This window comes from Macrobrachium rosenbergii, chromosome 3 (assembly GCF_040412425.1).
Source record: "Macrobrachium rosenbergii isolate ZJJX-2024 chromosome 3, ASM4041242v1, whole genome shotgun sequence".
In the NCBI taxonomy this organism is placed as follows: Eukaryota; Metazoa; Arthropoda; class Malacostraca; order Decapoda; family Palaemonidae; genus Macrobrachium; species Macrobrachium rosenbergii.
In genome coordinates, this window is record NC_089743.1 from 35,268,977 (window position 1) to 35,286,476 (window position 17,500).

A 17,500-nucleotide genomic window follows, 5' to 3' on the forward strand; every position below is an offset into this window, starting at 1 on the left:
CCTTATCGTTTTTAAACATTACATTTCCCTTCTCTATAATGATTAAATTGCACGGAATAATGTTTTAGAGGAAGATACAGTCACTTTCTATAACATTTACTTCCTATAAAATTCAACAAAGCAACCAAATTGCATGCGTTAATTCACTTTGTATTCTGGAGCGCCCTTTCAATAAGATTAACCTTGCAAATTGCATTGCAGCATGAGTAACATAATTTGGTAAAAGCCTGCTGTAGCTTTTGTTTTTGAGTGACGATAGCTCTCTCTCTCTCTCTCTCTCTCTCTCTCTCTCTCTCTCTCTCTCCAATAGGCCATGTAACATGTTTATTTCTATTTCAATATGAATTTTCTTGTTAAAGCACTTAGCCTCTCCTTGGTTAATTCAATGCCTGTGTTAATCCAAGACAGCTGATTCAAGAGGCTGTGTTAATCTAAGAGTGTTGATCCAAGAGGTTGTAATAATCCACGACAGCTGATTCAAGAGGCTGTATTAATCCAAGACAGTTGATCCAAGAGACTGTGGTAATCCAAGACAGTTGATCCAAGAGGTTGTGTTAATCCCCGACAGCTGATTCAAGAAGCTGTTTTACTCCACAACAGTTGATCCAAGAGGCTGCATTAATCCAAGATGGTTGATACAAGTCTGTGTTAATCCAAGACAGCTGATTCAAGGGGCTGTGTTAATCCAAGACAGCTGATCCAAGAGGCTGTGTTAGTCATAAACGGTTGATCCAAAAGGCTGTGTCAATCCAAGACAGTTGATCCAAGAGGTTGTGTTAACCACGACAGCTGATTCAAGGGGCTGTGTTAATCCAAGACATCGAAGTCAAGAGGCTGTGTTAATCCAAGACAGCTGATTCAAGAGGCTGTATTAATCCAAGACAGCTGATCCAATAACCTGTGTTAATCTAAGACAGCTGATCCAGGAGGCTGTGCTAAACCAAGACAGCTGATTTAAGAGGTTTAATCCAAGAAAGCTGATCCAAGAGGCTGTTTTAACCCAAGGCAGCTGATTTAAGAGGCTGTGTTAATCCAAGACAGTTGATTCAAGAGGCTCTGCTAATCCAAGAAATCTGATACAAGATGTTGTTTTAATCCAAGACAGTTGATCCAAAAGGCTGTATTAATACAAGACAGCTGATCCAAGAGGTTGTGTTAATCCACGACGGCTGATTCAAGAGGCTGTATTAATCCAAGACAGCTGATTCAAGAGGCTGTGTTAATCCAAGACTGCTGATCCACGAGGCTGTGTTAATCTAAGACAGATGATTCAAGAGGCTGTGTTAATTCAAGACATGATAAAGAACATTTCAACCTTTTAACACACGTCAGAACTCGTTAGAAGGTGGAGTTCTTTTACTATTGCAATAATGAAATTGTGTTTTTAAACCAAAAATCCTAAAACACTTACAAATTTTCCTATAACATTCAGTTTTGCTTCAGAGTGTTGACATAAAATCTTGATACGAAGAGGAAAGCTGAACAGATAACAAAAAATTGTACAAGAACGTTTCGGCTTGACCTAGTTATTGTTCTAGTTATATAAGAATTTAAAATTTTAAACAAGAATTTAAAACATTTAACACTCGTCAGAACTTGAAAGTCGAGTTCTCTTAATATTTCAATAGCAAATTGGATAAGGATTTTTACTTACATATTAGTTTTCAAACAAGGCATTCTACAGCACATAAATTTCCAGACGCATTCAGTTTTGCTTCATTATGAAGACATAAAAATCTTGATGTGGAGGACAATTATGAACAGATAACTATAAACTGTGCAAGAATGTTCAGGTTTGACTTTATAAAGGTTATTTAAATATTTTGATATTTGTCAGAACCTTGAAGAAAATCGAGTTCTTTTAACATTGCAATAAAGAAAATAAGCAGTTTTCAAACCAGGGATTCTAATATTTCCAAACGCTTTCAGTTTTGTTTCAACGTGTCGGAATAAAACCTTGTTACGAAGTGGAAACCTGAACAGATATAACTCCTGGCCAAATAGCTGTTTTCATTCCTTGAATGTTCCATTTACATTCCACCGGGAATCTCTCTGCCTAAGAGCAGCAGCTCACCCTCTTTTAAAAGAGTGGCTCGTCAGATTCCAGCGAACGGGGGCAAAATGCATTAGCGCCATTTCAGAGGCTTGGCGAAGGGTTTTCCTCTCTCTCTCATTTACAGATGGTTTTTTTGGGGACTGAAAAAAAATTAAATCAGAAGCCTTTGTTCTCTGATGAGGTGGCTGTCTAAAAGCTGGGATCGTCGGCGTTGAATCTGGGAAAATGCAACAGTGCTTTCCTCTTGACTTGACGAGAGAGAGAGAGAGAGAGAGAGAGAGAGAGAGAGAGAGAGAGAGAGAGAGAGGGTGGGGGAGGGGGAATAGAAGGAAGAAGGAAAAATTTTAGCAAGTTTTCTACCAGGATAGATGATGCAATTAAAGAGAGACTGACCGGTTTTACTTCCATTTGTATATAAGCATCGAGCGTTGTGGTAATTTCAAGCATATATATACATTATATATATATATATATATATATATATATATATATATATATATATATATATATATATATATATATATATATATATATATATATATATACATATACATACATGCTTGAAATTACCAAAACACGTGATGCTCATATGCAAATGGAATTAAACCGGACAGTCTCTCTCTAATTGCATCATCGATCCTGGTAGAAACTTGCTAAAATTTTCCCTTCTTTCTTCTATTCCCCCTTCCCAACGCCCCCAACCTTTCTCTCTCTCTCTCTCTCTCGCTTTCTCTCTACTTCTCTCTCTCTTTTCTTCCCAACTCACGTCAAGTCAAGAGGAAAGCATTGTTGCATTTTCCCAGATTCAACGCCGACGATCCCACCCTTCAAACAGCTGCCTCATCAGGGAACAAAGGCTTCTGATTTCTATTTTTTTTTCAGGCCCCCCAAAAATTCTAGCCTGTAAACGAGAGAGGAAAACCCTTTGCCAAGCCTCTGAAATGGCGCTAATGCTCTTTGCTCAATTCGCTGGAATCTGACGGGCCACTCTTTAAAAGAGGGCGAGCTGCTGCTCTTAGGCAGAGAGATTCCCGGTGGAATGTAAATGGAACATTCAAGGAATGAAAACAGCTATTTGGCCAGGAGTTATATCTGTTCAGATTTCCACTTCGTAACAAGGTTTTATTCCGACACGCTGAAACAAAACTGAAAGCGTTTGGAAATTTTAGAATCCCTGGTTTGAAAACTGGCAATTTTCTTTGTTGCAACAGTAAAAGAACTCGTCTTTGCTTCAAGGTTCTGACATGTGTTAAAGTATTTAAGTGATCTTTAACATGTTATAAAGTCAAACCTGAACATTCTTGCACAATTTATAGTTATCTGTCCATAATTCTCGTCCGTATCAAAGATTTTATGTCGTCATTACGAAGCAAAACTAAATGCGGTTGGAAATGTTGTAAGAATGTCTTAAAATGAGTGGTTTGAAAACTGGCATTTTTCTTTAATGCAATAATAAGAGAACTCTGTTTCATTCCGGTTTCTGAACGTTTTAAAATGTTGAAACGATCTTTACCATATGATGAAATCAAACCTAAACATTCTGGTAATATCTTTAGCAAATGTTATTACTTGGATTGTCATTTTTTTTTTTTATTAAATTGGCAAATCTTGTACACAATCTCAACTTCTGGATAATAAGACCCTTTCTTTTATACCTCTGTTACTCCATCTATCCAGTGCTTTTAGAGTCTTTATCTCCTTCTGCCTTCTAGCATCAGGATTATACACTCATTCACCATCCTAGCAGCCTCCGTTCTCTCCACATGTCTGCACCATCTGAAAATATTCTGACTCGTTCCTTCACTAGTTAGTTTTCTGTAAAAGAAAACTATTACACCGGCTTTGTCTGTCCGTCCGCAATTTTTTCTGTCCGCACTGTTTTTGTCCGCCCTCAGATCTTAAAAGCTACTGAGGCTAGAGGGCTGCAAGTTTGCATACTGATCATCCACCCTCCAATCATCAAACATACCAAATTGCAGCCCTCTAGCCTCAGTAGTTTTTATTTTATTTAAGGTTAAAGTTAGCCATAATCGTGCATCTGGCAACAATATAGGATAGGCCACCACCGGGCCGTGGTTAAAGTTTCATGGGCAGCGGCTCATACAGCATTATACCAAGACTATCGAAAGATAGATCTATTTTCGGTGGCCTTGATTATACGCTGTACAGAAAACTACGCTGGAGAAACTCCGTCGCATTTTTTACTTGTTTACTTGATCACTTTTACCTACCTGTACATCTTCATTCTGTCCAAAAGGAAGCAGGTTGTTTTGTCACAAATTACTCGAGAAGTGAGTTATATGGCTGAGTAGTTTGCAGTTATATGCTTGCAAGCATTAAACCCCAATTTACTGTACCTCATTTCATATTCTCTTTCTTCCATCTTACTTTCCACCATCTCCTAACAATTGTTTCATAGTGCAGCTGAGAGGTTTTGCACCTGTTACACCTTTCAAACCTACCTACTCTCAATTTTCCTTTCAGCGCTGGATGACCTCATAGGTCCCGGCGCCTGGTCTTTGGCCTAAATCTCATATTCCATGCCATTCCATGCAAGTACTACACCATTTATTATTATTATTATTATTATTATTAATACTATTATTATTACTCAGAAAATAAATCTTTCTCATATGGAACAAACATATCTATCTATCTATCTATCTATCTATCTATCTATCTATCTATCTATCTATCTATCTATCTATCTATATATATATATATATATATATATATATATATACATATATATATATATATATATATATATATTGTCACGATGTGTACCAAGTACCTGGTTATTACACAACTAATCACAGAACTCAAAAATTTACCTCACTTCAGCCAGACACCTGAACTCTCATAACAATAAAAATTACGACTGAGTACTCTAAAGGTAACAGTGGTCCCTTAAAAAGCTTATTAATCACGCAAAAAAATCAAACTAAGTTTATCAAAACAAGTATGAGGCATCATCAGTTAAACAAGAAATATACTAGAGCAAAAGGGCATCACTCCATCAAATAACTTTTAACTGTTTCCCTGATCTTAATTCACTTCAGCAAAACTAAAGGAACAAAAAATGTTTATCACTTGGCCTTATGCACACAATTAATCTTATTCACTGGTGGTCAAAAAATGAAACACTGTTTTAAAAACATTAAATACAAAAATTTATTTTTAAATTCAAAATTTATAATTAGAATTCACAATCTGAAAAATTTACTATTACTTGAAAACAACACAAAATTTAATTAATTCTTGAATTAAATTATTAAACAAAACTAAATCACAAAAACTTTAATTTATCAAGAAATTAAATCAATCAAGCAAAATTTAAACTATTAAGAATTATTCAAGATTTGAAAAGACAATCTTAGTAAATGAAAATTAAATCAAGTATGCAATGTTAAATTATTAAGAAATACTTAAATTGCTAAGTAAATAAATGTTAAATCACCAATATATAAAATGTGAAAAATTAAGAGACTGCAAACACAAGAACACACAAAAATACACAAAATATTTACCAAAATAATTTCACTAAGGCAAAAATTCCTCAACATACCTAAAATTCACTTTACCTTACACAAGTTTGTGAAAACTTTTACAAAATCACCTGAAATGCAGCTGCTTGAGATTCACTAAACACACTTTTTTGTTAGGCGCCGTCGCACACTTTTCTTGCATTTAGATCTCAAAATAAGATTAACACCAGTGACCACACAAATATTTTACGCTAATAATTTCCCTCTTTTGAAGAGAGAGATATTATTAAGAAGAGTTTTTTGGGAGCTGAAACAATCATGTGGTGTCATTATTAAGAGGTAAAAAAATTCTAGAAGAGGAAGATGAAGTCACTCCTTGAGCAAAATGTTTTGAATGCAATCAGGACAATACATGAAACATTGTGAAATTATTCGCCTTCTCCTCGATTGGGACAAAGCTTTTATAGAAATCTTAACATGATCAAAACAGACTGCAGCTGGCTAATTATGACTGGCATGTTTTAAAAACAAAATGAAAATCCTGAGTTGGTTTCCAGAATGGAGCAGCTATTGTTATCTCTCACCTGTCAAGAGTTATCTTTTGTGATGAAACTCGAAGCAAAACAGGCCTTCGCTACCACACACACGTGTTGCTGATATACTACGTTACTATTAAAACTATTGTTAATTCTAAATTACGCTGTAAAGTTATCTAAATCACTAACTCTTTTGAGGTCTGACATTACACTACATACAATACTTCAACAATTATTACCATTACACAGAACACATGATAACTACAACAGTAAATATATCAAAAATCATGGGATGATATACATATTACAAGGCAATATCATGATATATATATATATATATATATATATATATATATATATATATATATATATATATATATATATATATATATATATATATATATATATACATATATATATGAACAAAGTTACAGTCACGAAGGAAATAGTGAAAAAATAGCCGCTGAAACTGAAGCATCCAAAGAACATGGCGTTCATTAAGAAAGAAAGAAAGAGAAAAAGATATCTGACAGAATGACAACAGAATTAAAAGCCCGATATTTGATGGAATAAACTATAGTACAGACAAAAACAGTCCGTCAGTTTCAATCTCAACCAAAGAGTCTTGAGCAGTGGTTCTTAAACTTTTTGCCTTGGGCCCCCTCTGCATTATGTATAGATTCCACGCCCCCTCCCCCTGAAATTTTTGCCAACTATAAACTCAACTTTAAATTTTTGACACGTTTTGAGATAATAACTAGAAAACATGGAAGCAGTGGTAATGTTTTTTGCAATTTTGAAATTAACCTCACAAATAAAAAAAAATAATAGGCACCATCTGGCAGCCCTGCTTGAGGCCCCCTTGGAAGTCTCTGGTGCCCCCCTAGTTTCATCGCCCCGTCCAAAACATGAACAATAGGTGTTTGTAACAAACAGCAAACAAAAGGCCGGTAATAACTGTTTCTCTGACAAACAAAAGACGAGAGAGAATGAAATGCCCAACTCGGGCGTCAGGACAAGTAATAGAATGTCTCGATTCAATCCCTCCTGTTATTTTATAAAAAAAAAAAAAAGTAAAAAACGCGCCGAAGTTGCTTCGGCGCAACTTGAGTTTTCTGTACAACGTATAATCAAGGCCACCGAAAATAGTGTAATGCTGTATGAGCCGCTGCCCATGAAACTTTAACCACGGGACGGTGGTGGCCTATCTTATATTGTTACCAGAAGCACGATTATGGTTAACTTTAACCTTAAAGAAAATAAAAACTACTGAGGAGGCTAGAGGGCTACAATTTGGTATGTTTGACGATTGGAGGGTAGATGACCAACATACCAATTTGCAGCCCTCTAACCTTAGAAGTTTTAGGTCTGAGGGTGGACAGAAAAAATGCGGAAAGAAAAAAGTGCGGACAGACAGACAAAGCCGGTACAGTAGCTTTCTTTTACAGAAAACTAAAAAAAAAAAAGCGTTAATTTGTAGGCCAAATAAACGTTATTCTTGTATACAAATGGGGAAAATGGTTCTTCTTTGTTTCGTAGGATCTGGCTGTGATGCTTTGCTGCGAAAGAGGAAGGATTAGGCGCTGTCGTTTTCATATTTCATTTTATGCGTGAAATGTATGCCCTGCGAGGTTTGCTGTATATGTATATGTATATATAATATACGCATTCATGTAGATGTATATTATTATTATTATTATTATTATTATTATTATTATTAAAAATTACTTATAGTAGCATGAGTCTTGAAATGGAGAAACAAATCCACAGTTATGTATGAGTACGCATATCTAAAAATAAATCTTTATTAGCTATTTTTATTTTTAAATATACATACCCATACATACTGTGGATTTGTTTCTCTATTATTATTATTATTATTATTATTATTATTATTATTATTATTATTACTAAAAAGATGAACCTTATTCACATGGAACAAGCCCATAGATGCCACTGACCTGAAATTCAAGCTTCCAAAGAATACGGCGTTCATTCGAAAGAAGTAACAGAAGGTAATTGAAAATACAGAAAGAGGAGATCAGTTCTTAGAAAAACAGATAAATTAAGAAATCACTATGTATATGTTTATGAGCATTCCTTGCTATTCCGTGGTGGTATCTTTGAAGTAGAGAGCTACAGATCTTGGCCTGAGACTTGCCTCCCGCGGCATCCAGAACGTTATAATAAAAGGAGAGACAATAGAAAATAGTATTTGTATCATCTAAGTCCTGTCGACAGCCCAAATTACTGATGCACCCTCAGTAAACAAGGTATGAAGATTGAATTATTCAGAAGATGAATAATAATAATAATAATAATAATAATAATAATAATAATAATAATAATAATAATAATAATAATAATACTATATGACGTGAAATATATTCATGTACCTCAATCTGCGATTTTTTGAGGCAATAGAAACCTTGTCTCCCTCATGACTTCGTGAATATCATTTCGGTTGGAGGTCTGACTCTCCTCATAATGAAATAACGAAATACGATAGTTTATCGTTTTGTTTCGTTTCAGGCTGAGGAAAACTTGTAGTGAAAAAACACTGGCAAGGACCTTTACAATGAAGAATATAATGAAGGATATGAAAGCACGGTAAGTGTAATTTGTATACGAAATGTTATATCACTTATCCTGTATTTATTATGTCTAAAGTCATAAGTCTTTCATTCAGCTTTACAGATAGAAGAGGTATCAGTCATTAGTACAAAAACATCCTATCATGTCAGAGTCATAGGTTTCCCTTCAGTTTTACAGACAAAACAATTGTCAGACATTAGCGCAAAAAAAAAAAAATGTTAATTATTGATCACATTTATGAAAATGGGTATTGAGCTTATGGTTCGTCATTCAAATATTTTTAGCCTTTCGACAATGAGATATTGATTGTACAGTAACCAATGAATTGTGAGATAAATAATTTTGAACTGAAGACAAAATATAATGCAGTTCATTTACAAAGGCCTCCAAATAAATCTGTGAAAAATATTTCATTTTTCATATTGCAAAAACAACTCCAGTCCCAATTAGTTGCTGACTATCATTATAAAAATTTACTTTCGAAACATTTCTCTCAGCCAACAATTGGGTGACTGTCACAAATATTTCTTATATTTCTCTTAAGCAAATAATTTTTTCTGTCTCCCTCCATTTCAACCATAAGTAATCTGAGTGGACGAAGCTGTCTTTCGAAAATTATTCCTTGTAATTCTTCCTTGGTTTTGGGAAGCCATTTTTTTTTTCCCAACAGTATGTTGTATGTCTCTTCATTATGCACTGGAATCCACTTAGTGTACTGCATTTCGTTTTATATAGTTTTTTAAACAGAAACAATATTTTTTATTCTAGTTGAATTGAACTGAATTTAAAATTTAGGCCAAAGGCCAAGCACTGGGACCCACGAGGTCTTTCGGCGCTGAAATGGAAATTGACAGTAAAAGGTTTGAATGGTGTAACAGGTGGAAAACCTCGCAGTTGCACTATGAATCAATTGTTAGGAGAAGCTGGAAGTAAGATGGAAGGAAGAGAATATGAAAGAAGGTATAGTAAAAGGAACGAAAAGGGTTGCAGTTAGGGGCCAAAAGACACGCTACAAAAAACCTCAAGCAATGCCTACAGTGTACCGCATGAGGTGCACTGACGGCGCTACCCTCCTACGGAGTTTTATTCTAGTTGCCTCCCTCTATTTCAACCGTAAGTAATCTACCTGGACCAAACAGTCTTTCGAAAATGATTCCTTGTAATTCTTCCTTGGTTTTGGAAAGCCATTTTTTCCCCAACACTACATTGTATGCTTCTTAATTATACACTGGGAATCCATTTGGTAAACTGCATTGTGCAACTTTAATTATGCCTCGGGCTTCCGATATGAATTCCTTTGTATTCTACAGTGCAACTCTCGTTACATTGTTTCCTGTATCGTGATTACATTCGATGTGCTGTATTGTCACTATAAATTAACTTCTTTTGTTACAGATTTCTACTGTATTTTTTCTGAAAACATTTTCATATTTTCTCATCGACAAGTATGCAGTGCTTTTTATGTCATGTTTAATTTTAGGAAATTAAATGTGTATCATTAATTTTTCCATTTCATTTGCTTTTGTTATATGTAAGTGATACTCTTTTGCATGTATAATCAAAATTATCCACTATTTGTCACGCACCCTTATTGGGGCTGGAGTAATTTTTGCAATATAAAAATGAAATATTTTTCAAAATTTATTGAGAGAACTTTTGTAGGTGAAATTTATTATAATTATTCAAAATCATTTATCTTACAATTCAGTGGTTACTATACAATCAATAAACCATTGTCAAATTTTCCCCCTCCACCAAAAATTTAAAAAAAAAATCACTGGAGAAACCACTGAAGAGAGGATTGACATTTTTATTTTCATTTTCCCTTTTCTTATGCTTATTTTCACTTTCGTTTCCGAACTTAAATTTTTAAGTATATAAGTAAAAACCAAAAATGAAAAGTGAGGAGAAACAAAGAATCATTTCCTCAGAAGCTCCCAGTTCAAAGGTTAAATTAACCCTGTTTATGATTTAAGCCGCGAGAAGCAACGTGAGGATTAAACCAAGCATGCATACCTTGTAATTCTTTCTTAATGCAGAGAGAGAGAGAGAGAGAGAGAGAGAGAGAGAGAGAGAGAGAGAGAGAGAGAGAGAGAGAGAGAGAGATGTTGGCGGATATATTGAAGGATCTTTTTGCATGAATTAAGTCAAAAGAATGACATGAACTGCGTTAAAAGAATGACATGGATTATGTTAAAGGAAATACATGAATTATCTGAAAAGGAATTACGTGAATTATGTTAAAGAAATTACCTGAATTATTTTAAAGGAATTATATCAACTATATAAAAGGAGTTGTATGAATTATGTTAAAATAATGACATGAATTATATCAAATGAAAACCATGAGTTATGTTAAAGGAAAACCATCAATTATGTTAAAGGAATTAGTGAATCATCTTAAAGGAATAACATGAATTATGTCAAAGGAATAACATGAATTATGTTAAAGGAAGGACATGAATTATCTTGAAGAAATGACATGAATCATGTTAAAGGAATGATTGAATTATATTAAAAGAATGACATAAATAACGTAGAAGGAATTACATGAATAATGGTAGAGGAATGACTGAATTATGTTAAAAGAATGACATGAATTATGTTAAAGGAACTGCATGACATATGTTGAAGGAATTACATGAAATATCTTAAAAGAATTACATATATTATGTTAAGGGAACTACATGAATTTTATCAAAGAAACGACATCAATTATGTCAGAGGAATGAAGCGAATTATGTTAAAAGAATGGCATGAATTATACTAGAGGAAAGACGTCAAAATATCAATGGAATGACATGAATTATGTCAAAGGAATTGCATGAATTATGTTGAAGGAAATACACGAATTATCTGAAGGGAATTACGTGAATTATGTTAAAGGAACATGTGTTATATATATAAAAATATATATATTTATGTTACCAGCCCGGGTTCGAGGACCATCTTTATTTAAGGGATATCTGTTTTAAGAACAGAATTAGACATCCCACTTTTCTTGAGATTATCTGTGGTAGCCGTGGCTCTTTCCTTGAGTCAGCAGATCCCTTCCCCTTCGTCATAAGATTCTCACTAAACCTATCTTTTCACAAAGGCCAACTGAAATGAGACACTGATATAGAAAACTAGACTTTATTGACAAAATTAACGAAAGTGATTCAGCAAAACCTACATTGGAGTGATTCACACATAACTAGAGGGGATACTGAATCACAAGCAAGTAGGATAAGGATTCTATGTCAAGCTATACTAGTGATTAACACTATGGTCATCAAACAATGTAATAAGGTCATAAAGACCACAACAAAAGTCATATCATATGTAAGAGAAAAAACACCACTTCCAAATATTTGTCCCTCCCAGGACAATGTTCGAATTCCTGTAGAAAGAAATATATCATTATATTAAAACCTGCAATGAATGTACATACATGCATGTTCAAACAGAAAAATGCATAAGGGAGGCACAATGGGATTTCACTGCACCACTATATAAAGTCTGGAAAAAATACATAAGTGTTCATGAGTTATGATACTCACTTTCTATGGCCGCTAGGTAAGTAATTTTCACAGTGGTGGTCTTTAAACACTCATGAGGCAACACACCACCTACCAAAACCAAAGTCCTCCCGTGAGTCAATGTTCCTCCCGTCATATATCATGGGGGATCACACATATACACACACACATACCTCCCCGGAATCTCAACATTTCCGGCGCATTAGTTCAGTGACAGAACGAACACACATTGTTTCCATGCGCTTAAAACGTGAACAGATAGCTCTCAGTATCTAACTGAGCAAACTTCCAATGTCAGCACAAATGCATTCGTCAGATCCCAAATGCATACGTCAGACATTCCCCGCCACCGACACCACCGCCTCTAGAGCAGAAGCGCCCTGCTAGGGCATCACATACTTCTTTCAAAGGTCACCCCTGTGACTGTTACATACATACATATATATATATATATATATATATATATATATATATATATATATATATATATATATATATATATATATATATATATATATATATATATATATATATATATATATATATACAGTTATAATGAGAACATACACACTTATATATATACATATATATATATTATATATATACATATATGTATGTATGTATGTATATATGTATGTATGTATGTATGTATGTATGTATGTATGTATGTACAGTATGTATGGCTTCTGTGGTCTGGTTGGCAGCGCTCTGGTCTTTCATTTGAAAGACCTGGGTTCGATCCTGATGTGAGTCAGAAATTTATTTCTGTTCCACACGTAATTGTGTGTTGATATATCTATCATATTCACTCAGAAATTCTGTCAGTTGGGTAACTGCTGAGTCGGGAAGTTGGGGAGAAGACGCTGGTATGCAAGCAGTTAGCCTGCCCAGGTAATTCCTTGGGTACAGTTGTACTCAGGTTCCAACTTCTTTTATGACTTGTGTGGTCTGGTTAGCAGCGCCCTGGTCTTTCATTTGAAAGATCTGGGTTCAATCCTGGTGTGAGTCAGAAATTTATTTCTGTTCCACACGTAATTGTGTATTGATATTTCTCTCTCTCTCTATATATATATATACATACAAACACACACACATATATATATATATATATATATATATATATATATATATATATATATACATATATATATATATATATATGTATATATATATATATATATATATATATATATATATATATATATATATATATATATATATATATATATATGTCTGGGTTCTCGTTGGACAACAGTGAGATATGTGATGACCTGTCAGGGGCCCTCACGGCAGATGCAGTTGTGCTGACATTGGAATTTGATCAGTCGGATACAAGAGAACCATTTGTTCATGGCCCGAACACATGGGAACAGCATGACAGAGCACTGAACTGATGTGCCGGCAGTGCCAGGTTCCAGTGGGGTATGTGCGTGTGTGTGTGCGTCACCCACGGTATATTATCCGGGGGATAGACTCTTGCAAGGGCATTTGACTAAGAGATCTGGGTCTATTTGGTTAGTGGTGAATTGTGTTAAGATACATTATTTACGGCCATAGAACATAAGTAAAAACGCACAGTGACATTTATATCTTTTCCACACTTTAGAAGGAAAACCCCCAGTTTGGAAGCAGTTTAAGTTAAGTATACCTTAGTTTAACCAGACCACTGAGGAGCTGATTAGCAGCTCTCCTAGGGCTGGCCCGAGGGATTAGACTTATTTTACGTGGCTAAGAACCAACTGGTTACCTAGCAACGGGACCTACAGCTTATTGTGGAATCCGAACCACATTATAGCGAGAAATGAATTTCTATCACCAGAAATAAATTCCTCTAATTCTTCATTGGCCGGCCGGAGGCTCGAACTCGGGCCTAGCAGAGTGTTAGCCGAGAACTCTACCGACTCGTCCAGTGAGGAACTGTTTGGAAGCAGTGAAACTGAACGATGTTTACATAGTGAATTTGCACAATTGAGCATTTTCTATTTCTATCTTGAATATGTACATTCATTCCAGGTTTTTAATATAATGAAATGTTTCTTCCAACAGGAATCGAACATCGTCCTGGAGGACGAATATTTAGGAAGTGGTGTTTTTACTCTTACATACGATATGACTTTTATTGTGGTCGTTACGACCTTATTACTTTGCTTGATGACAAGGGAGTTATTCACTAATATTGCTTGGCATAAAATAATGACTATGCTTGTTTGTGAAACAGTATTTTCTCTAGCTATGTTTTCCTTTGATAGAGGGTGTGAATCACTCCATTTCATGACCGTAGCTTTTGCTGAGTTACTTTCGTTAAATATGTCAATAAAGTATATTTTGTATACCAGTGTCTCATTTCAGTAGGCCTTTGTGTAAAGATAGGTTTAGGAGAGAAGTTTAGACAAAAAGAGAAGGGATCTGCTGATCCAAGGAAGTGCCACGGCTACCAGAGGCATCTCAAGAAAAGTGAGATGTTTGATTCTGTTCTTAAAACAGATACACCTCAATAAAGATGACCCTTAGAACCCGGGCCGTTAAAACACACACACACACACACACACACACACACACACACACACACACACACACAGATATAAAGATGACCCTTAGAACCAGGGCCGTTAAAACACACACACACACACACACACACATATATATATATATATATATATATATATATATAAACCCAAGCTTAACATCACTTCAGGATCGGGAATTCTGAAAGTGCAGGAATCTGTTGCAGCTGTGTCGAGAAGGGTCCATAGGTTAGCTAGAGCAATGCTTACTGCTCTCTCTCTCTCTCTCCCTCTGTTTCCCTTCCCCCATTTCCTTCAGTAAGTCACTTCCAATAAAAACACTCTTCCTCCCGCACTGAATGTTACATTATTTGTCGGATCTCAAACACTTCTCAAATTCTCAAATACTCTCTCAGTGTCACCCCTATTTTATCAATAGTAATCCTACAGGACCATTTCTATACTATGTTTGAGTCAGTCTCTCCTTCCTAGATTCAATTTCCTGCCCGTCTTTCCCCTCTCTCTCTCTCTCCTAACACAATATCCTTCTTAGTTTCTCTCTCTCTCTCATCCATTGCTCTCTGCCCCTCTTTGTCTCTCTCCGTTAATATTTCTCTCTTTGTGAATGTGTTATAGCAAAGTGACTGCCTGTCTGTCTGTCTGTCTGTCTCTGTCTGTCTGTCTCTCTCTCTCTCTCTCTCTCTCTCATCCATTTCTCTCCACCCCTCTATGTCTCTCTCTCTGCTTACATCTCTCTTTGTGAATGTGTTGGAACAAAGTGACCTCCTCCTCTCTCTCTCTCTCTCTCTCTCTCTCTCTCTCTTAACGTCTCCCTGTAGGTGTCAGTAAAATAATTCTACAAATAAAGAGTACTTTTAAATTCCGCTTTAGTTAATTTTGTTTGTATTACCTTGATCAACATTGCTTCTTTCTCACTCTCTCTCTCTCTCTCTCTCTCTCTCTCTCTCTCTCTCTCTCTCTCTCTACTCCATCACTGTCATATTCTCTTTGGTTTAAACCGTTTTAGTTTTCTCATATTTCAACTTATCGTTATTTATTTGTTCCATTTACTTGTTCTCTTTTTGTTACCTGTTATTAAATTAGTTAATTTTTTTAATGAGAATATCTGCCATGTTAGAACTCAAACTAGTTTTCTGAGAAAATTTGGTTTCATAATAGATTATATTTAAAACAATGAAATACTTTTAATGAAAAAGGTCGAATTTTATAAGACAGATGACGAACATCTAAAATGTCCGCCATATTGGAAAGTATAGCTACTAGACCATTATCCTTTATAAATTCTCATTATTTATTTAAAAAATCTTTCATTGCACCAAAACCAGTTGAATGATTTTGTATAAATAAAAAAAGAATCTATTTCTCCATTATTTGTTAAAGTAGCAGCTTTCTGAGGACATTTGGCTTCATATATTTAATGAGCGAACCGCTGAATTTTACAACCCAGATGACGACCATCTTCTAAAATGTCCTCCATATTGGAAAGAGCAGCTACTAGCAGTTGATATTTATATGCTAGATGACCGTCGTATTGGAAAGTGTAACCAGAAGACCATTTTCCTTTATAGACTCTCATAATTCACTCAAACCAACTTTCATTACACCAAAACCAGTTGAACGATTTTGTGTATAAAAAAAAATCTATAATTTTTTCACTTTTTGTCGACACCCAGCAACTCAAAGTCACTCCTTATTAACCCAAACAAAAGCCAGACCCGTTTAATCGTAAGCCTTTTTGAGCTCGTGAAAACATTCCTCTCCCTTCCACCTGCTTTGTTTGCTCTGTTAATTAGGTTATAAAGGTCGAATAAGCTCTCGACACTTGCAGTAACAGCGGTATACTCACTCTGTGTGTATGTGTGTGTGTGTGTGTGTGTGTGTGTGTTGCTCTATTCGCTGATGTAAAGATAAAAGCATCCTTTGTCGTAATTCTCAAAGCGCTCATTCAGGTTTAGTATGACGAGATGTAATGTAAGGATTAAAAGCTTGTTTAGCTCAGCGAGGGGGAATGAAAATGTAGATTTCATTATCCTCAAAATATCGTTGTTATACACAAAACAAGTAAAAAATAGATCTGTCTTTCAGTGGTCTATGTATAATGCTATATGAGCCGCGGTCCATGAAACTTTAACAACGGCCCGGTGGTGGCCTGGCCTATATCTTTGGCAGACGTATGATTATGGCAAATTTTAACCTTAAATAAAATAAAAACTACTTAGGGTAGAGGGCTGCAAAATGGTATGTTCCATGATTGGAGGGCGGATGATCAACATACCAATTTGCGGCCCTCTAGCCTCAGTAGTTTTTAAGATCTGAGGGCAGACAGAAAAAAGTGCGGGCAGAGTAAAGTGCGGACGGACAGACAGAGCCGGCACAATAGTTTTCTTTTCAGGAAACTAAAAAGACGAAAGTGCACACACAGACACATAAAATTAGTTGAAATACTTATACAAAAGCCAAAGTGTATATACACACAAAATATTAGTTTAAAATACGTATAAAAAAGTTGGAAATGCACAAATAAAAGCACAACATTGCATGACATTTGTACTTTTAAAAAAATTATATTTAGATTAACAAAGTATCCCCATGCCGATGGACTGTGGTAGTCTTCCTGAGGATGTTGTGCTCTAAAACAATTCTTGTATCTCAATACATGATTTATATTTCGCTGTTTATTTCATTTGATTTTACTTTTTTAATAATTTATCTATTATTTCTACATTTCCCATTACCTTCTGTTACTCCTTTCAAATGAACACCATGTTCTTAGGAAGCC

At 35.1% G+C, this 17,500-nt stretch overlaps 1 protein-coding gene across 1 annotated transcript in view; it reads left to right on the top strand.

Annotated features, from left to right (window-relative positions):
- LOC136850820 (RNA-binding protein 25-like) overlaps positions 1-17,500 on the top strand; it is a 71,879-nt gene that overhangs the window by 17,331 nt on the left and 37,048 nt on the right. Inside the window, exon 2 of the mRNA XM_067124843.1 lies at positions 14,533-14,657. Within this exon, the coding sequence (XP_066980944.1) occupies positions 14,533-14,657 (125 nt within the window). The remainder of the gene's footprint in view (positions 1-14,532; positions 14,658-17,500) is intronic.